This window comes from Pterocles gutturalis, unplaced genomic scaffold, assembly GCF_000699245.1.
Source record: "Pterocles gutturalis isolate BGI_N339 unplaced genomic scaffold, ASM69924v1 scaffold39652, whole genome shotgun sequence".
Classification (NCBI taxonomy): Eukaryota; Metazoa; Chordata; class Aves; order Pterocliformes; family Pteroclidae; genus Pterocles; species Pterocles gutturalis.
The window spans coordinates 1-20,629 of NW_010109268.1; the positions used below are offsets into that span (position 1 = coordinate 1).

General features: G+C 49.2%; 1 protein-coding gene across 1 annotated transcript; it reads left to right on the plus strand.

Annotated features, from left to right (window-relative positions):
* Window positions 1-1,464: 1,464 nt before the first annotated feature.
* PSMD11 (proteasome (prosome, macropain) 26S subunit, non-ATPase, 11) lies at window positions 1,465-19,625 on the plus strand (the record flags this gene model as incomplete). The annotated part of the gene is given in 15 exon segments (XM_010072918.1): window positions 1,465-1,561; window positions 1,563-1,619; window positions 1,917-2,041; window positions 7,192-7,316; window positions 10,164-10,235; window positions 10,564-10,621; window positions 12,463-12,657; window positions 13,157-13,301; window positions 13,564-13,624; window positions 15,552-15,614; window positions 16,158-16,283; window positions 16,778-16,813; window positions 18,039-18,090; window positions 19,073-19,215; window positions 19,348-19,625. Coding segments are annotated over 14 exon segments (1,355 nt in total), but the record flags the coding sequence as incomplete, so codon positions are not given.
* Window positions 19,626-20,629: the final 1,004 nt, after the last annotated feature.

The following is a 20,629-nucleotide window of genomic DNA, read 5'->3' on the forward strand; positions in this document are numbered from 1 at the left end:
TGGGTGCTCGGGGGGCTGAAGGGTGAGAGACTCTGCTGGGAGGGGTGTTCCCTCTCACAACGCTGCACCACACTTGTTGGGTAAATCCCCTCCGGAGCGCTGCAGGGAAAGTTTCTGTCAGGGTCTGGGTGCTGTGGCGGGGGTTCTGGCCCCTGCGGGTGACCGCATCTGGAATATTGTGTCCAGTGCTGGGACCCTCAGTTCAAGAGGGACAGGGAACTGCTGGAGAGAGTCCAGCGCAGAGCCACAAAGATGATGAAGGGAATGGAGCATCTCCCTGCTGAGGACAGGCTGAGGGAGCTGGGTCTCTTTAGCCTGGAAAAGAGAAGACTGAGGGGTGACCTAATGAATGTTTATAAATACGTGAAGGGTGAGTGTCAGAAGGATGGAGCCAGGCTCTTCTCTGTGACATCCAGTGACAGGACAAGGGGCAATGGGTTCAAGCTGGAACACAGGAGGTTCCACTTGAATATGAGAAAAAACTTCTTCACAGTGAGGGTGAGGGAGCACTGGAACAGGCTGGCCCGAGAGGGTGTGGAGTCTCCTTCTCTGGAGACATTCAAAGCCCGCCTGGATGCGTTCCTGTGGGATCTGATCTGGGTGTCCTGCTCCGGCAGGGGGATTGGACTGGATGAGCTTTCGAGGTCCCTTCCAATCTCTAACATTCTGTGATTCTGTGAGGAGACGCTGGTATGAAGTGGTTTGGAAGCACAGTGTGGACACCCCTCTCTGTTTGGGGGTCGGGGCAGGGCGAGGAGGTGCCTTAGGGATGGGTGTATCCAGGAGGCATTCCCAATTCTAGCAAACGGTGGTTTTTGAAAAGGTGCTGTGACCTGCTGTCAGTGCGCTGTGTCAGGCAAATGTTTTCCAGCGTCCGTGTCAGACATTGGAGTTGCTGTGTGGTCTGTAAAAGTTTCTTGCCTCTCTCAGTGTTCTGCTGGTTAATTAGTAGCTGGGTCAGCACACCTCCAGCTTTCTGTCCGGCCGGGCTCAGGCAGCGCTGGCAGCTCCCGTTGCCGGTTGGTGTGAGCTGGAGCAGTCTGATAGTTTTCTTCCTGAGAGCAAAGTGACTTTGCTTTTGATACCACATGTGTTTAAATCGCGAGGCTGAAAGCCACAGTCTGTGCTTGGGGCAGCGTGGAGGATTTCAGTTCCCTCTGTCGAGCCGGGCAGCGGATTTTGGCTTCGTTTGTGTAGGAGCTGGACGGACTCACCTGCGCGAGGGAGGGTGGGGATGGATATTTGCATGGTGGCAGGTGACAGGGAAGGAAGTGAATTGTTTTGATATGAAACTGGTGTTGTGTAAACACAGGTTTGGTGCTACTGTGTGTCATTTGAGCCTTCTACCTACTTCAGAGCCCGAGTTACTCACGTTGGTACACAGCGATGATTAGATTGTCAGAGTTCAGCGCCGAAGGAGCACTGACTCCTGCACCCGCTGGAACACCCCAATCCACTCCCCAGCGACGAGGGCGGACATACCCCAGCTCACGGAGTCGAAGTTGTTCTCGTACTACGTTTTGACCACAGGATCGCAGCTTAATACACGAAGTGGCAACATCAGACACCCCAAGCCTGGAAATCCCGTTAAATTTCTTTTATTTGGTTTTGTGGCTTCAGTGGGAGAGGGTGGTGGTGGTTTTTAAATAAAACTTAAACAGCTGGATAAGCTTAATGAGACTACTTCAGAAGTTCAAGTGTGTTCAAGTTGGAGCCTGCAGTTGTGTCTAACGGCTGGATGAAAGCCTTCGTGAAGTATAGATGAAGCGTGCTTTGTAAACTTTCCACAGAATCTGCTTTCCACATCTCCCAGGCCAGGCTGAATTCACTCCTCCCTGTTATAACAGTTCCTTTTTTTGGTGCCTTTTCAGGAGCTGACTAGTAATGATTGTCTTCTAAATGAACTAGCACAAAAGGTAACTTTCCCACTCTTTTCTAGTGAAACGCGATGTCCAGGAAAATGATGAAGAAGCGGTGCAAGTCAAAGAGCAGAGCATCCTGGAACTGGGGTCGCTTTTGGCCAAGACCGGGCAGGCAGAAGGTGAGCCTGAAATAAGTAACTGAGGCGTGGGGTAAGGACATCCACAGAGTCTAGCCTCCTCATTTAATGGAATAGGAGCAAAAGCAGGTTTTGGCAGGAAATGTTCTCTCTGAGACAGGACAGAAAACCAGATAAACAACATAAAATATTAATCTTGTTTTACTTAGCCCAATATTCCAACAGATTGCTGATGCGCTGGAGGGTTTAGTTTATGACCCGTTGACCTGTGGCCGTTTTAGTGCAAGTGACTAAAGTTTTGTGAAGTTGTCCTGTTTGAGATGAGGAGTTTCTCTTGTTCTGGTTTTAGTAATCTCGGAGCCTTGTTTCAAATTGGCACATTTGTCCCAAGAAGTCCTTTCTCAACAGCATCTTTCTCAATGAATTGATTTATCTGCTGAAACATGACATCACAAAGTCCCTGCCCCGCTCCTCACAAGAGCAAGGCTTGCCAGCCCTTCCATTGTGAATGTGTGAAAGGGCAGAAATGGAGGAAATTTCTCTAGTCAACGTTTTTTGAGTTGAATCTGTTTGTCTCTTCTGTTTCCTGGAAAGCTCAAGGCAGGGTGTTTCGTTGATTTGTACTCAGCAGTTTAGTTTTGTTTCTTTCACTGAAGAGTGCTCTTGCCTTTTCTGGAGCACCTTTCCTCGAGCGTTTCAGGAGCTGATACACCCCGTCCGTACAAAGCGCGCTCTGTCTGTGGTACAGCCACACTATACAGCCACCCTGATGTTTTCTAACTCTGCACAACAATAATTCAGAATGTGAAGTGAAGCATGTGTGCTTTTAACAGTCTGAAGCTGGTTGGGGGGAAACAGGGCAGCAGAAGGTTTAATCAAACTGAAATTCGACTTGGACGCCAGACCTGACGTTAGAAAAAAAATGAGGGCTCAGATAGTGACTGATGCAGATCAGAGTTTTGTATTTATTCCGAAACGCAGCGTCCTGCTGTCCAGTCTTTGTAAAAATCTATTTTGCCTTGGCCATTTAAGTGATCCACCCACGTCTGTGTGTGTTTGAGCATTCTGGACACTGATCCCGCTGTGATTTGCAATTGAACAGAGCTTGTGACAAAGCAGATTACTTGCAGTTAGAGCGGGGCTGGGAACAAAGGTGCCATTCATCTCACCTAACCAGAGATGTCCATGGCTGACTTCCTAGTGTGGAATACTTTTATAGTCAGTGGAGGAACATAAGTCCTTCCAGCACACGATTCATCTCTTCTGGAGTAAGAATTTGGAGCAGGACTATTGGAGCCTGCTGCACAAGAGCCCCTTTCTCTAGTTGAATATTAAAGGATCTCAAGTCGATGAACTCGGGTGCAGGTGTCTGTGCTCTACGGGTGCCCGCTGATGTTTGTGTGCACCGAGGAAGATGTGTGTGTTTGGGCTAAAAAGGGGGAAATCATCAGAAGAGTCTCTTCACGTAGGTGTGTGGATGTGCTGCTGGTGTGCACCAGCCTGACAGAAGCGTTGTCAGATGCACGATGGCCTCCTTCCCGCTGCAGAGCTCGGAGCAGTTTTGAGCGTAAGCTGAAGCCTTACAGGAGCAGGAAGGGCTGCAGTGTATTCTCAGAGGGTGGCTAGCTTAAGGGATTTTTTTAAGGGGAAGGCTAAGTAACTGAAAATGTCAGTGTTAGCTCGTCAAACCCAGGTCCATGAAGGAGCAAATGTGTTTGAAATGTATTGGAAGGAACACTAAACTGCAGAGCAACTCCATCCTGAATAGAAGGAAATGGTTTTGGCAACACTGAGAAGCCAGTGGTGTACGCGTAGGTCGGAGCGAGATCCCCAGGTTGTGCTTTCTGAAGATGTGGTGAAGCTGGGGGTGAACACAGGGGATTCCACAGGTTAGAGAAGTGCTGGTCCTGGGGGAAGATGCTGTCACCTCCCCTTTCCGCCTCCCTTCTAGGGTGAAGGAGCCTGGGGTAGGAGTGACAAGCAGGGTCAGCAGCGTCTTCACCAGGAGCCAGCGCTGGGCATTTTCTGGCCCCAGTGAAGTAGATCTCATTGTCGTGGCTTCCCCTGCACACATTTTTGCTTTAGCTGGTGGAATTTCTCTGACAGATTCCAGTTGGTGCAGTGGCTCGTTGGCTACTTTCAAGCGATAATGTCCCTGAGACGACGGGGTCTGTGAGCTGCAGCCCAGCGCAGAAATCAGCTGCAGTTTGGTGGGATCTGAGCGTCACAACTGCCGTGCTGCTCCCTGGCTGGGTGTGCAGTGAATCTGTGGTTTTCAGAGGACTTGGGCCTTTGTTTAAAAAAATAACAATAATGCAAATGACCCTCTTTATCTGCTTGCTAGAGATTAAGGATTGAACTGGAAGATTAATTCCTTTTTTTTTTTTTTTTAGGACAGTTTAGATTTTTATAGCATTGCTTAAAACTACACAATGGGAATAACTTGGATCAGGAATTCAGGTCCATGGCGCGTTAGCTGGTGGAAACTCTTTCTCTAAGGACGAGCAGCAGACTTCATTTTCCAGAGCGGCTGCTCATCACTTCTCTGGAGCTGTCAGTCACACTGTTACCAAGCGTTGCGTTTACTTAAAAAAAAAAATCCTAAAAATAGTTGAGAATTACATTGGTGGGGAAGAGAAATTTCTATGGGAACTTTGAGCCTGCATGTCTAAATGTGTGGTTTGCAAAATGTAGGGGTGTTCTAACCTGACTTCGAATCTGCTTTCTAGTGAATTCTTGGGCAGCTGTTGAGCAGATCAATGGAGAGAGAAGTACTGCAGTGGAGTTCATGTGATATTTCCTTCTGAAGTTCCTTTCCCGTGTGGAAGATTCTGTTGTGCACACAAGTGTGGTTCGGTTGGTCCTGAGCGGCTGGTGTCACGCAGCGGTGCGCAGTGGGAGGATGGTACCTGGCAGTGGTTGGGAGTTGGTGGATCCCGGACAGCGTCTCGCTACTGCGATAGGGCAGACTGAAAACCTGGGGAATTCATAGTGACAGAGCTAAGGACGCGGTGCTGTGGCCTGATGAGAAGCAGACCTGTTCCTGGTGTTAAGCGCGGTGCTTTCGAGTGCTTGTGTTGGTTGCATCAGGGAGGAGCACAAGAACCAGCTTCGGGGCCGCTCCAGCTTTGCGTTCCCAGCGCACGTCGGGAGGAGGGATGCTTGGGAGCAGCTCTGCGCAGAACTGGTGTGTTGGAAGCAGCTGTCTGCTGCTGCCCTGGTAGTGTGTTTGCTGTATGTGAAACCAGAGTGTCTGCCTGGGGTTGAGAGGGTCGGGATTTACATCCCTGCGGGGTCCTGCAGAGTGAGTGCTCCTCGGAACCAAGGCGGCGTGGGCAAAGCCATCATCTGCCACGGGGCAGTAGGTGACAGTTCCTTGTTGCGTAAAAGCTGAGCGCTGATTGAAACTATCAGTCGGCGGGGCGCAGTCTCAGGTATTAAAGTAGCTGTACCTCGATTCTAGAAAAACCTGTGCTTTTTTTCTCCGAGAAAGTGAAAATTTTCTGAAATTTTAGGCATGGCAGTCATAGCGTCTTGTTTTCTTCCCTGTACAAAGTCCAAGTGGTTCATTGTAGGAAGAAGAGTCACAATTTGTTGTGTGGCTGTTTGGAAAAAAGGCTCCTCGAAGGATTCAGGGTGCACTCGAGAGAAGTTTCATTTGTTCTGAAACCGTGCTTTCAGATGTATAAAAATGTCAGTACATCAGCATGAGCAATTGGATCAGAACACACTGAGTTCTACTTCCTAGCAGTGTAAGGAATGAGTTGTATCAGGCTTGGTTAAACTTTTAAATAGGTTGAAAAAATAAAAAATACAAGGAATAATTTTTAGATATTAAGATGTTATAACAATTCTTCTGCGTTACTGCTAAATGAAACATGAAAGAAACCTCCTTTTCAACTGTTTTTATTGGAATCCTCCCAGACTGAAATTGTGCTGATGCTCCTCTGTGTACTAATTGAAATAAAATTAGATTAGTCTCTTATTTTAGTTTTGATTTCGATACCAACAGGGAATATATTAAAGATTTCTGAAATACTCATTACAGGGTTTTTTTTGTTTTTGTTTTTGTTTTTTTTTTTTTACTCTTAAGTCTTGTAAACGTGGTAGTACGAGATCTAGCTGGTGTTTGGGCGAGACTTAGAATTCTGGGGCAAATAAGGCGTGAGTTCAGTGTCTGTCCCCATTGTTTGATGAGTCACCCCTGAACCCTGCGCTGGCACGGTGCTGGATGTATCATCTTCCCCCGACTGTGAACAGTCCAGCAGCCGGGGGTTATTTATCGCAGGAGGAAACTTTCAGCTTGTGCTGTGCGATTCCAACACCGAACTCCCTTCTGCTTCCGCGAATGCTGAGTCCTGAGACGGCTGGGGTGTGACTGCCACGTTCCTCTCCTCCACAGGAGTGAACTTCTAGGGTATTTCTTCATAAAGAATGACTTACCCTTCATGAGCTTGAGACTAGGTTTATTACTAGTAAGGAGACTAGTAGAAACATAAATCTGTCTCAGCAAGGTAAGTGGTTGTGTTAGGACATGGGATTTTGTCAGCAGTGTATCTGTGGACTTCCTAGCTGTGGCAGATTAAAACGTCAAACTGTGAGTTCATAAAAACACCCTTAAACGATCAACTCTATTGCCCATTTTATAGAAAAATCTCCAAAGCAGTTAACAGATGCTTACATTTTTAAAACCTGCCCGAGGCAAGCGCAGTTCCGAGTGGTGTTATAATTGGGCAAGCTGCAGGAACGGGAAGCGTGCGCTGAGCGGGTAGGGCTGGGGCCCGGCCCTCACCTTTGCCAGTCTCCGTGTTTGCCGCCAGCCGGTCCTCCAGGTGACATTTATCGCTCTTTTCCTGTAAATGATGTTGAGAGGCTGCTTTTAAACCGTTCGGTGTAGTAAATACTGCTGTGTGCAGACGTGTCGGGAACTCCAGCTGCGGTGTAACTCTTGGCCGTGTGGTTTATTTCCTGATTTGATTTTTCTGTACTCACCTTTGCCAGTCTCCGTGTTTGCCGCCAGCCGTTCCTCCAGGTGACATTTATCGCTCTTTTCCTGTAAATGATGTTGAGAGGCTGCTTTTAAACCGTTCGGTGTAGTAAATACTGCTGTGTGCAGACGTGTCGGGAACTCCAGCTGCGGTGTAACTCTTGGCCGTGTGGTTTATTTCCTGATTTGATTTTTCTGTACGCAGAGCTGGGAGGACTGCTGAAGTACGTTCGACCCTTCTTGAACTCCATCAGCAAAGCGAAGGCAGCCCGCCTAGTCCGGTCCCTGCTCGATCTCTTCCTTGACATGGAGGCAGCAACGGGACAGGAGGTGAGATTTCCGTTTCGGCACCAGTGCGTTCCTCAAAAGCCTTTGACACCATTATCTGACCTGCTTTGCTTCACGCTGAAGAATTATTCATGTCAGGAAACATTCATTTAATGCGTTGGGATATAGTCTGTTAATAAAACATTAGACAATTTAATTCACTCATAACCATGTTTTTCTGCAAACTTCGTCCTGCTGCAGGTTAGGAGTAGCTCTCACCCTGCGCGTTTTTGGTAGATTTGTGTTGCTTGCTGTTGGATGTAGGGCATTCGGAGTGTTTTGTGTGTGATTAGTGGTGGGGACACGAGAGGGGAGAGGTGCTGTGCCTGTTCTGGAGAGCTCAGTCTGGGGGAAAGAGGGGGACAGAGCTGGAGGAGGGAGTGGTGAAGGTCTGCTCAGGAGTTGGTGGGGTTAGATGGTGACTATTACTTTGCATCTTTCACCTGGAGCCGTGCAGGTGGGTTGCCTGGGGACACAGCGTGCGGGATGTCTTATTCTGCAAAGAGCTTCTCAGGCATGAAAGTTACACCTGAAGTGGGAGTGGAAAAAATTTTGCAGCTACTAAGTGTGAACTTGGGTGAACTTCTCCACTAGAAACCCGTTCAGTCCGAGACAGCCCCTGATTAGGGTCTGCTCCGTTCTCATTAGCTCCCTAGAATACTGTTGTTTTTCTTTTTTTTTCTCTTTTTTTTTTTTTTTTTGTGTGTGTCCATGTGACTTGTTTATTTGGGAATGGGAGAAGAACAGGAGCAACTTGTAAATGATGAGCAGGCACTGCCAAGCGGTGCTGACCTGCGGTACGACAGGTTGTACTGACACTCCAGAGCAGTCAGATGGAAAGGGGACATGGGGAGGGTCCGAGCAGCAGGTCAAGGACAAAGGCGGTGTAACACTGTGCGTGCGGGGACTGACAAATCACAGGGTTCTGCTATCTTCAGGGGCAGGTGGCATTCTCGTTAGCCAAATAAGCACGGAAGTGTCATCCTTTAGTTCAGGTAACTTGGCAAATTCTTTGGTTCCTGTGGCTTGCATGTCCTGTGACCGTAAACAGTGACGGACGGGATCTCTTGCCCGTCTTCTTTAACGGAAGAGACGAAGGGATGTGGTGTGGGATGTGCAGGTGAGAAGGGAACCCTGAAAGGGGTCAGGAGGAAACGAGTGGCTTTAGGCTGTTTCTAAAGGTAACTTGATGTAACTGACAGTATTGGGATGCAGTCCCAAAAGGTGGCATTTTATGGCAGGGGAAGAACTTGGAGTAACAGGGATGGAGACAAGGCCCCGTTAGTCAAAACGTTCACTTTCAAGCACATTCAGAAGCCAAACCCCAAACCATAAGGAATTATGCCGCCTAACCTGTGAGGTACTTGGTGCAGTCATCCTGAACACTTTCAGCACCTCAGAAATGTTCAGAGGGCCACGTGCTTCCTCGGTGTAACATTTATTCAGAAGACTCCCAAGAGCCCAGTAAAGCAATGAAGCTACATACTCCTCCCGCGCCTAATGCTCCAGCTATCACTGTGCAATCAATTGCAACTTCCTAATGGCTTTTCGTGAAATGTCCCCGTTTAATAAGCAGTGACGAGGAGCCGACAAGTCCTGCGGTGCAGTGCAGCTACAGAGCTGCTCCAGAAAGAGCTGCGACCCAGAGATGGTGGGAAAAGGCGTTCCTGAGGCTAGCACCTCGGGATGACTTACTTGGCCAGTACTAAATCACCACCTTCTGCTAATTGGGGTGGAACATGGCTCATCAAGGGACTCTCAGCAGTCTTAAAAATACGAGAAGCTGCTGGGTTCCTTTACTCCACTTTGAAGCAATAGATAAAAAATCTGGTGTCACTTACTGACTGGCTCCTGGCACCTCGCTCAGCTGTAAATAGTGGAGCCCAGCGCCTCTGTTCCTTTATACTGCTCCGGGACACACGTGGTCTGACATATTTAGGCCCTACAACATGTGCACTTCGTTTTCCTTTCTTTCTAGAGCAATTGGAAAGACATTTTTTCTCTATGGCTGAATGAAGTGGTGCAAAACACGCTGGAAGGGACCTCAAAGTCTTGTAGTCCATCCCTTGCCCTGAGGCATAATCCGTTCTCGTGTACCCAGATGTTTTTATTTCCCACACAGCTGTTTAAGAAATGTTATTTGGATTTCAGCGGTAATTTTTACTGGTGAAACTTTGGAAGCCAAATCTTTATTTTCATGTTCCAGTGTGGGAGGAATCCCGTCCCTGGTGGTCAGAAAAAGTTCTCAGAAGCCAAATGCGTTAGAAAAGCGATGGAAGAAGGTGGTCTGTTGGGGGTGTTTTGGGACAGTTAAAGCTTAGGCTAAACTTTAGTTTGCTTTCTGAACTCCACTGTCCCTTGCAATTTGTATTATAAATACAGGAGGTTAATCTGGCAGAGAGAAGATGAAAACAGGTAGCACAAACTCTAGCTGTTCTGGATCATTTGCGTAACATTTCGGTGAGGTTAGACTCTGGGGTCAGCATGACAGCTGAGGTTACAGCGTGTCGTGAGTGGTGACCGGTGAGTCCTTGTTGGAGAGAAGTCTCTTAACCTCGTGCTGCTCGGCGCTGGGGAGCTACGCTTCCCCCTGGCAGTATTAACGGTGTCGTTCAGAGACGTTTGGGGTAGGCACAAACGATGGAGGCTCATCTCCAGGCTCAGAGTAAAGCTAATTTGGTGTTTAGCGATGCTGCTGCTCAGCCAGGAATTCTTGATTTCCTTAAACTGCTTTGTGGAGATTCAGGCTTTGTTGTATTTTTGTTGCTTTGTAGGAAATGCTTGAACCATGCTGCTGTTTTAAAGAGGGGCAGCAGAAGGCTTTACACATTTCTTTCTGCTCCCTTTAAGGTTGACCTGTGTTTAGAGTGTATCGAATGGGCCAAATCAGAGAAGAGGACTTTCCTCCGCCAGGCTCTGGAGGTATGTTACGTTGTGGATACCAAACCTGTGTAGTAATGTCTTCCCTTGAGAGCTTGGAGTGTGCTGTCCGGATCTTTATATGTGTGACGGACGGGTGACAGTGATGACACTGAAGGTAGTGGCTCGAGTAGACAGATTTTACCCATTGTGTTCAAACTATCCAGTCTTCCAAGTGGTAAATCTTGCAGAATTGAACTAAATAATATAATTAATACAAACTAATTTAGTGAAATCTGTGCAGATAAGAATATAAAGTGTCATTTTATGAAATCAACCTGTACTACCTTTCTCTGGCTTTCCTCACAGCAGTTCCTTTTCTGTTCTCCAGGCCAGGCTGGTCTCTTTGTACTTCGATACCAAGAGGTACCAAGAAGCGCTGCAGCTGGGTGAGTCTCCACCAGGTGGTGGTAGAAGCTCTCGGTTCTCAAACTAGTCTTGGGGCTGACAAGGGAGATGATCAACCGCGTCATGGTCTTTGATAAGTTTTGTAGGACTTGGGCATTAATTTCTCAGTGCTGTACCTGCTCTGCCATCTTTTGCTATAGCTTGGTGATAAAAGCTTTTAGAGATCTCTCTGTTCTCACCGTTTGTTCATTTCAAGTCATTTTGGAAGCACAGAGGAGCTGTATCCAGTTGAAGGCTGTTGGGTTTGGCTCCCGCTGAAGATATGTAGCATACTGCTGTGGTCAGAGAAGTTGGGGGGAGAAACGAGATTTTTTCAGTTTGCTCAAATCCAGCTTCACTAAGAGCAGTAGTAATGCCAGGAAACGGCAAACCTCTAAGGAGGTAATTAGAAAAAGCTCCTGTTGAGGTAGTGTAAAGGCTTTAAGAATTTGCTTCTGCCCCACCTGAGATATGGTAATGACCCGTGTGAGCTCTCCTGCTGGGCTGCAGAGCGGAGTAAAGCGGGTCATCTTACACGGCCCAGCTCCCCTCGGTGCTTTACAAGCGCTCGTTCTGCAGCGACTGCAGTAGCGTCAGTGGGGTTGGAGCTGGCTAAGAGCTGTTTGTACAGCCTGCTCCGCCAGCTCGGTGCGCGGGTGCGAGCGGGGCTGAGGGGTGGCTGCGCTGACACGGAGGTGATGGCTCAGCAGGGAGCCGGAACTTCTCGAACAGCGTGGTGGCGAGAGCATGTGTCACGTCCCGAGTCACCTGGGTGACTTGTGTCTGCTCAGAATATGGAGTTGTGGTAGGTGCTCTGATACACGGAGTTCAATATCGGGTTGGAATTAGTTTGCATATGGTATGTAGTGAACTGGGGTTTAAATGATCAGAGTCCACACTCCAAAGCTGTGCTTAATTAAGTTAATTAAGGGTGGTGGTAGAGCTCAGGGAGCTGTGAAGGCCTGTGCCTGTAGGACAGCCTCTGAAAGCTCTGTGGAAGTGTCAGCGCTGTGTGCTAGCGTTTCCGGGTGGCTGGCCAGGACGTGGTTATGTCTGCGGCTGCAGGGGGTAGGTGCAAGCAGAGTCTCTGGGATGTTTCTAGGGAGAGCCCATTCTCTTCCACCGCAGTTTCAACTGTGGTTTGCAGCTTTTTAAGCACAGCAAGTGAGGATGAGGTTCCATCTCTGCTGCCCTAGGTTAGCTCTTTAGTTCGTAGTGGGAGGAAAGAAGGGAGGAGTTTCCTCGAAGGCTGGCTTTTTCTGTCCTCACAAGGCTTTAATGTGACAGTTTGTCTAAGCTGTTCATTTCTATCTTCTAAATTTGATCCAAAGGTGTCCTGTGCTTAACACATCCCTTCCTCATCCCATATTCCTAGCAGTTGCTTGCAAATCCTCAGGTCACACCCTAGAGGAATCATGCAGGAACGGGCAGTGCTTCAGGTTTGGTTGGAGCTCTGATTCTGACTGGTAAATCGTGCTGTCACCTGGGGAAGGGGCACCAGAGTGACCACCTGAACCACACAACCCACCCTTGACTTTCTGCAGAGTGTCTGCTGCCCAGGATGAGGTGACAGGGACACACTGTCCACAGACAGGAGTGTTCTCACTTCCACCCCTAACACAGAACTGGTTCGTTCTTCTCCAGCTGTGGACTAACACTGACCTACTATTATTTCCTCTCCTTTGTTCCTTCTTGGAAGAACAGGTTGTGTAAGCCGAGTCTCCCTTCCTCAAACCAGTACTGCTGTGGGGGAAGAAGGGTGTCATTGGGAAGGGCTTGGTTTGGGAAGCCGGTGATAGATGCCAAGCAGGTTACAAAGGTTCTTGCTCTTCTCCCCTGCTAGGCTCCCAGCTTCTCCGGGAATTGAAAAAGATGGACGACAAAGCATTGCTGGTGGAAGTGCAGCTGTTGGAAAGTAAGACTTACCATGCCCTGAGCAATCTGCCAAAAGCAAGAGCAGCCTTAACCTCTGCACGGACTACAGCCAACGCGATCTACTGTCCCCCCAAGCTGCAAGCAGCGTTAGACATGCAGTCAGGTAAAGCCCCCAGGAGCAGGGGAGAGTCTAGGACTCGTGATACATCAGTTGGCTGATATTTGTGCTTTCCTGAGTAAATCGTAGAAAATGACGCAAGGTGCGACCTCAAGTTACCTACCAGTCTGCCCAGCTGCCTCAGGGCAGGATCACCTGTAACTACATCGTTCCTGACACACAGCCTGTTTTTAAAAACCTCCAGTGGTGGAGGGTCTGTGACCTCCCTGGGCCCTGCAGCTACCCCACGTTAGTGTAACCGTAGCGTTGTTCCTGACCTAATTTGCAGACGCTTGCCTGAAATGCCCCGAACTTGTCTGTCTTAACGTGTCCTCTTAAAAGAGGGCATGGATGTTCTTCCCATAGAGAGAAGGGAAAGGGAGGCACAGAAGGAAAGGATTCCCTTTCGTGAAGTACCAGACAAAGCACCGGGCAATCAAATTGTTCTGTCCTCTGCCGGTCGCATTCAGAACTAGCTCTGATGCCTGTTTGTGCCTCTCCACAGGTATTATCCACGCAGCAGAAGAGAAGGACTGGAAAACAGCCTATTCGTATTTTTACGAGGCGTTCGAGGGATATGATTCAATTGACAACCCAAAAGCCATCACCGCGCTGAAATACATGTTGCTGTGCAAAATCATGCTGAACATGTACGTGGCAAGTGGTTCTGCGAAGAACGCTTCCTACATTTCAATGGGGAAGGCTTTGCATTTGTAAAACTCTAAGCTAATGAAAGAACTCGAGCAGACAAGCTTTGCTGTTTGTCTTTATGACCTAGTCAATGCTTCTGATGCAATGTTATTTAAACTGTAGTAGTTTGCCATCAATTGGGAATTTTTGAGGCACACTTAGGTGTGAGCTGACTGTATTTATGTTGGGTAAATGCTCTCTTCCCTTCCCTCCCCTTTCTAGCCCAGAAGATGTGCAGGCACTAGTGAGCGGGAAGCTTGCTCTGCGGTATGCAGGAAGACAGGTATGGAAACTTCATCCTCTCTGTCTTCCTATTATCTCCGAAAATATTGTGTTACTCTTTTTGTCAAATACTTTGGTCTTTTCATACCAAAATACTCTTCACTTTTGAGTGTCCTGAATGAGATCCAGAGCTGATTAAATTACTGTAAGTAATTACCATAAGTCAGTTGCCTTCAAAGGGACTACACTGATTTTCCCAACCTGAGAATCTGGCCTGCTTGCTTCATTTTCTGTTTTTTCTCCTCTCCGCTTTCTTCATGAACTACTAAATGCCTAGTGCCATGTCTCAACCCTCGCCAGTGGCTCTGCAGCCATGGATCTGATGTATTTAAATCCAAGTTATTGTAGCAAGTCCTGAAAATCCATTCACAGCAGCGTAGCTGAGCAGCTTGAGACCTAGATGACTGTAAGGTGGAAGCCAAGCAGCTGGGGAGTTGCTAAATCAACTGTTTACTCTGACATGTTAAGTTGCCAGTCTGTGAACGCCACCCCCGTATTAAACCCAGGGACGCTTGTATAAAGTACGGGGCCAAAAGCCAAGCGTGCTGGGGCCGAGCCAGGCTCACACACCGATGCCCTCGGTGGCTTTGGTCAGCCAGCTGTTGACCTTGACGCAGGAGCTAACACTCACCCACCTCACAGGGCACCGGGGAAGCTGGTTGGTAGAGGAGGTCAGTGCACAGAAGAGAGTCTGCAGTGGGGACTGGAGAGTGCTGCAAGGGGGCTACAGGAGAGCTGGGGGGGCTCTGGATCAGGGGGGGCAGGGACAGGCCGAGGGGTGAGGGTTTGAAGCTGGAAGAGGGGAGATGGAGATGAGATGTGAGGAAGAAATGTTTTCCTGTGCGGGGGGTGAGGCAGTGGCCCAGGGTGCCCAGAGAAGCTGTGGATGCCCCATCCCTGGAGGGGTTCAAGGCCAGGCTGGATGAGGCTTTGGGCAACCTGGGCTGGTGGGAGGTGTCCCTGCCCATGGCAGGGGGTGGCACTGGGTGGGCTTTAAGGTCCCTTCCCACCCAAACCATCCTGGGATTCTGTGATATCCCTGCTGGCTCATGAACAGCAGCCCAGATCCTGCTTTGTCTCCTTCCCCTGGGGGGCAGCTGGGGTGGAGGCTCCTTTCCAGAGCCTGACGGCAGCGTACGGTGGAGGAAATCTCCGCTGTTCCTCTCCGCTGTTCCCTGCACTGTCCTCCTGAGACAGCAGCGAGCACATGTTCCTGCAGCAGCTGTGGAAACTGAGCTTAGGGAGCAGAGAGGAAGCGGGCAGCCTTGGGGACGCCTCGGTGGGACAGACGACAGCAGAAACCTGGGCCTTGTGCACCGCAGCCACCAGGCTGTCCTGCTTGACTTGTGCACAGTGGAACTGCGGAAACTGTTCTTATAAACTGTTCTGTTTGATATAAATGTGGTGGTTTGGTTGGGGCTGAGTCTTTACTTTGTTTCAGCAACTGGGAGCTAGACAAGAGATGTTTTCTGATGCTGCCCGTGGTAGAGCATCAGTCGGCGTTCTGCTGCACTGCTGTCGCTCAGGAGGGGCAGCGTGGCGTGCCGAAGGGGGAAACAGCTCAGGGGCTGAAAATGGCCACTTTCAAGTGCCAAAACGTGCCCTTTCCTTAGAAATTGTATCAAACTTGCTCCCAACCTGCAACCTGATAGGATCTGCAGCTGGTATTCTCCAGCCTTGCTGCACTCCAGTGCTTTGTTTCTGTGGAGCCGATTTCACGCTGTGTCCTGCAGCTGTTCTCCATGTTCTCCTTTTTAGCAGCTGTTCTTGCTCTGCTTGTGTGGAAGTAACACTGCCATGGCGTTGCAGCAAAAGGAACATTCCCGCTTTGCTGCTTAAGCACGTTTTCAGTACACTGCACAGCTGGCATAATAGCACTGAGAGGGGAATCCAGAAAAATAACCTGCTGTTGTGTTCTTTCTCTGCAGACAGAAGCACTAAAATGTGTGGCACAGGCCAGTAAGAACCGGTCGCTGGCAGATTTTGAAAAGGTGAGTCAGGAGACACAAAATGGGACCTGGCTGGACAAAAAACCATTTTGTTATGGAAAGTTGTAGGAGCTGCTCCATCAGGAAACCATGAAAACATTCAGAGAAAGCAACAGTGCACCAAACAAATACCCCCCAGTAATCGGCCCGTTTGGTTTTCACAGCATGGAGACTCGTAGCCAGCTCCTGTGCTTTTGGTGCTGTTTGCTGGGATGTGTGTCATCCTAAAAGTTTTCCTGGCTTCAGCAAGAACACCCCAGAGACGAAGGAGAGGATTCCCATGTCAGGGAACGATCCTGTCATGCTGTCTCCCGAGTGTAGACCAGAGGTTCTGGCTCGCTGGGCTCCAGCAGTGCCCAGTTGAAAGATGTTTGCTGCATGACTGTGAGGCTGCTGTGACCTCCTGGGCTGTTAGCTGGGTTCTGGGACTGGATTAACCACTGACACTGCGCTGGGCAGGGAGGGGAGATTATTCCTCACTCAGAAGGCTTTGAGGACAGGAGACCTGTTGCTCCCTGGATGATTTGTTCCCACCGTGTTTTCCAGGCCCTGACAGACTATAAGGTGGAGCTCAGGGACGACCCCATCATCAACACTCACTTGGCTAAGCTCTGCGATAACTTATTGGAACAGAATCTGATCAGAGTCATCGAACCCTTCTCCAGAGTACAGGTAAATGTTTCCTGCAAGCACGCCGACCTGCTGGTGCCTGCTGTGGGTGGGTGAGGGGCTTGTTCCCACGGGGAATACTTATGACTCAGAGCTGCTCAGCGCTTCCAGGGCTCGGGGTTCATCATGTTCAGCTGAAAAATGACAAGGAGGGGGCTGAGGGAAGCTTTGGAAGGCCGTGGTCCAGAGTCATTGCCCTTTCCACCCGTTTCCCCCCCGCACACTGGAAGGTGGGCATGCTTCTAGCACTGAAGGTGACGCTGTTTGGCTCTGACAGGGTGTGGGTAAAGCTGCAGTAAGCTTGGAGAAGAAATGTTATTTCACCTTTCATAGTGAAATGGCTTTAGGTGTTCTAGTCCATCTTCAGTTAAAATTGGATATGAAAGCTGAAGGACATGAAGCTGCAAAGCAGAGAAAGCCGTTGGAGCCCCGTACCTCCGTGGTGTGTGTCAAAAGTGCAGCTAAAGATTTATTAACTCTGTTGGTCTCTCTTATAGATTGAACACATATCCAGCCTCATCAAGCTCTCAAAGGTAAGAACATCACTAGAAATCAGCGGCGTGTCTTGAGAGGGCAAAGGAATTGAGGTCAAATGGCGTTTGCCACTGGGAAATAAACGTAGGCTGTGAAGTTTAGTTTGGTTTAGTGAGTTAGGTGGTGTTGGGTTGGACTTGATGATCCTTGAGGCCTTTTCCAACCTTAATGATTCTATGATTCTAAGTCTGTCAGATCAGCTCCACAGCATTTCCAGGCAGATATCACTCTCGGGAACTTGACTTGAACACGGAGAGTTTCCGGGAGGCACTGGACTGGCTTCCTCGGCAGCAGGCTTTGCTGTAACCCCACCTTCCTTCACGGGGGTTTTGCTCCCTGGGTTAGCACTGGCTTTTTATTGGAGACAGATTTTCCTCTGCTGTGGTAACAGCTCGTGTCGTGAGCAGCTTGGTCTCCCCCGCTGACCTGCATTTAATCCTCCTGGCTGTGCCCAGGGGAATCTTTGAGACCCTTAAGATACAGGATCCAGCTAATTGCTCTGGAGTTTCATTAGGGATGTGTATGTCCCATTGACTATTGCAATAACTGCTTTCCAGATAATCCCAAACAGATTCAGTTTTAGGAAAATCCACTCTAGTCCCAGCCAGTTGCATCCCAAAGTGCTTTTGTGCAAGGAGCAGTTTGGAACTGTCCTGAGCTCGGCCTTTATGGTCGTTCCCCGTCCTCCTTTTCTGTCTGTGCACTCTTCTCCTGGTCTAGCCCTTTGTTTAACACATCCTTAGTAGTTTGAGTAAAAGCTGGGCTGCAGGCAGCTGTGTGTCCTGCATCCAAAGAGCAGCAGAGGAGCTGACGCCCGCGTGGCCTTGGCCGGCCCTGGGCAGGAGGTCAGCGCGGCACCGAGTGCCTGAAACGGAGCTTGGCCGACACTTGTCTAAATATTTGCTGAACCAAGCTGGAATGCTCCCGATCCCCTAGGGAGTGGTGCCTGTATGAAATGACAGACACACCATCTTCTGCGGAACAAGAGGGCGAGACATCCCGCTGCTCTTGTCACTAAAAGCTGCTGTTTAATTTCCTCTGTCAGCTAAAGCGTATGGTAGCGTCAGAGCCGCGCGCGAGGAGAGATCTGTCCTGACACCGTGTTCGGTGATAAGATAGCTGCTCTTAAGCAGTGCTTACATCCCGCCAGGGCTGTGGAGTGGTAAAATTCACATTTCTTTATGTAGTTCCAAGAGACTTTTCATTTTTCTGCTTCAATTGCAGGCTGAGGTAGAAAGGAAACTCTCACAGATGATCTTGGACAAGAAATTTCACGGTGAGTCTCTGCATCCCTCAGTCTCAGCTGCCCCCGGCCGGGGGGTGTGAGCAGGCTGTGGACAGGCTCCTCTTTGCCACGGCACCTTCCAGCGTCCGTAGACCGCTCCGCTCTGCTTCAGACGGCAGGCGGGCAGGGTAGCAGGCGCTGTGGGAAGAGCACGGAGCAGTGGGTTTATTTGTTACTCTGTTGTTACGAAGGCTGTTCCTGTCGCTCCTTCCGTCTGCCTTCATTAACCTCGAGGCTTAATTTCTCATCACAAACCACATTTGAGCCCTTACTTGCCGCGTCCGCATCCGAGGGCGGCTGCGAGACCCACCAGTGGGTAAAGATGCGCTCTCCTGCCTCGGAGCTGGCCGTACACGGTCACCTTGCCCGGAAAATTTCTGTCAAGAGCATTTTGTGCGTTGGTGGGGGGCACCCACACAGCGCGGTTGGTTGGTTGGGTTTCTTGGGGACCGCAGGAGGCTGCTTCTCTAACCGGCCCCCACGGGTTTGCGTCGTCCCTCGTGTCGATTTAGCAAACCCTCGTGAGCTCACAGAGCGAGGTGAATGGCTGAAAGAGGGATATTGGTTAGAGAACGGCTCAAAAATGACAGAACCCAGCTGCAGTGCCCTTCTGGCAACTGGAAATAGTTTAATTATTAAATTGCCTTTTTTTTTTTTTTTTTTTACTTGCTGTTGTGCGGAGCCATCCTGCTGGGCGCAGGGGCCCCGAGGAGGAAGGCAGCTGTTAGGGAAAGTGCAGCCCTGAGTATCTCCTGGATGGCTTTTCGGGCCCCTCTCCAGGACATTTTTTATTTGCTGGGTTAGCTGATGCGGTCCAGACCCAAACCAGTCAGCCAGAGCAGTACGACCCGCGAGCCCCTTCCGAACCTGCCGCCGCCGAGCGGCCCTTTGCTGGGTGGATCCCTCGGTTCCTGCTCTCGGAAGATGCGATCTGTCCGGCGTTACGCCGCTAACCGCAGCTTTGTGTCCGCAGGCATCCTTGACCAAGGCGAGGGCGTCCTCATCATCTTTGACGAACCCCCCGTAGACAAAACTTACGAAGCCGCCCTCGAGACTATTCAGAACATGAGTAAAGTAGTGGATTCGCTCTACAACAAAGCCAAGAAGCTAACATAGGTGAGTGGAGGCGGGAGCCGGAGGTCGCAGCTGCTCCGGACCTGTCGCTCCTCCCAGGCCAAGGTGCGCTGTGTGTCCTTGAGGCTTGTTTTCTCTCCTCCCGATTGACGTGACTCTGTTTTCTTTTTGCAGAGTTGAATTTGCTAGCTGTCATTTGGAGAGTGTGTGTGACAGGAGAGTGAAACCTTTGGGAAAATGTTAGGAGACTTATTATTTTTTTTTTTTCTTTGTTCTACTTTTCGCTCGGAAAGTTTTTAAACTTCCTCATCCAGTGCATCTTGTATTCCATACGATGCGTGTTCCAGTTTCCATGTAATCTTTACTGGCCGAACTTTGTATCTGGGGGGGGGAATCTTGTTTAAACAAAGAGGGTATTCTAAATAAAAGGAAAAAGGCTTACACTACCTAAACATGTGCTTTCCACTTCCTGAGGGATGGCAGAGAGCTAAGCAGGGACACAGTTTTGTTACCAGTAGGTGCCCAAAACAAGTTTGTTTCATCTCTCCCTCTGCTCTGAAATCTGAGACTTGCTGACGGTGTATAAGCAGCTGAGTTTATTCCATTTGTACTGAACCAAAAAAAAACCCCAAACCCAAAATGTACAGACTGCTGGTTTATTTTTAAATCTTAAAAAGCCTCAGATCCCCTTGAAAGCAGCTCCACAATGATTTTCCTGAAGGCTTCCGCACCCCAGGAGCCTGGTTCAGAATTGTCATTGTGCCGCGCTCGCCCAGACCCACCCTGCGCAGCCAAAAACCTCGTGACGGCTGCTGCCGCTGTCTAGACCATTCAGGCCAGTTTCTAATAAAGGGAACAGCGCAGGTTTCCCCCGGAGGCCTGTATTGCATGCTATTGTTTTAAAATAGACTAGATTTTAAATGTTTTCTCCTTCCCCCCCACCTGCATTGGTAGGAAGAACAGGTGAGCAGGTTCCGGCGGACTGTCATTATTCCCCTCCGCTGCGTTAGTGGTTCTTTTTTTCTTTTTTCTTTTTTCTTTTTTTTTTTTTTTTCCAACATCCGATGTGGGACAGCTTGGCCCTTCTGGAATAACCTAGTGCAGCGCTCGCCGGGGAGCTTCCTTGCTCCTGTTCCAAAGTCGCGATGCGGGGGGTGGAGCACGGTGTATTCCAGCATGTTTCAGTTTATGGTGAGGTTACTAGCTAGGTTTTAATGCCATTTGGGCAGTGTAAGCTTCTGCATCTTGTCCTGCTAGTCTTTATTTTTTCCTTTCCCCTCTGTCTCTCTCTTTCTCTCCCTCTCCGCGTTTTTTCTTACAGAATTTATATTTTGTAAAAGGGTTCTGTTTTATCAGGAAATATTTTGCCTTCACACTGAATCTTCGACTGGCTGATCTTTCTGCTTTCTGTTCACATTTTAACCTCTCCGACATTTTTTTTTTTAATTTTTTATTT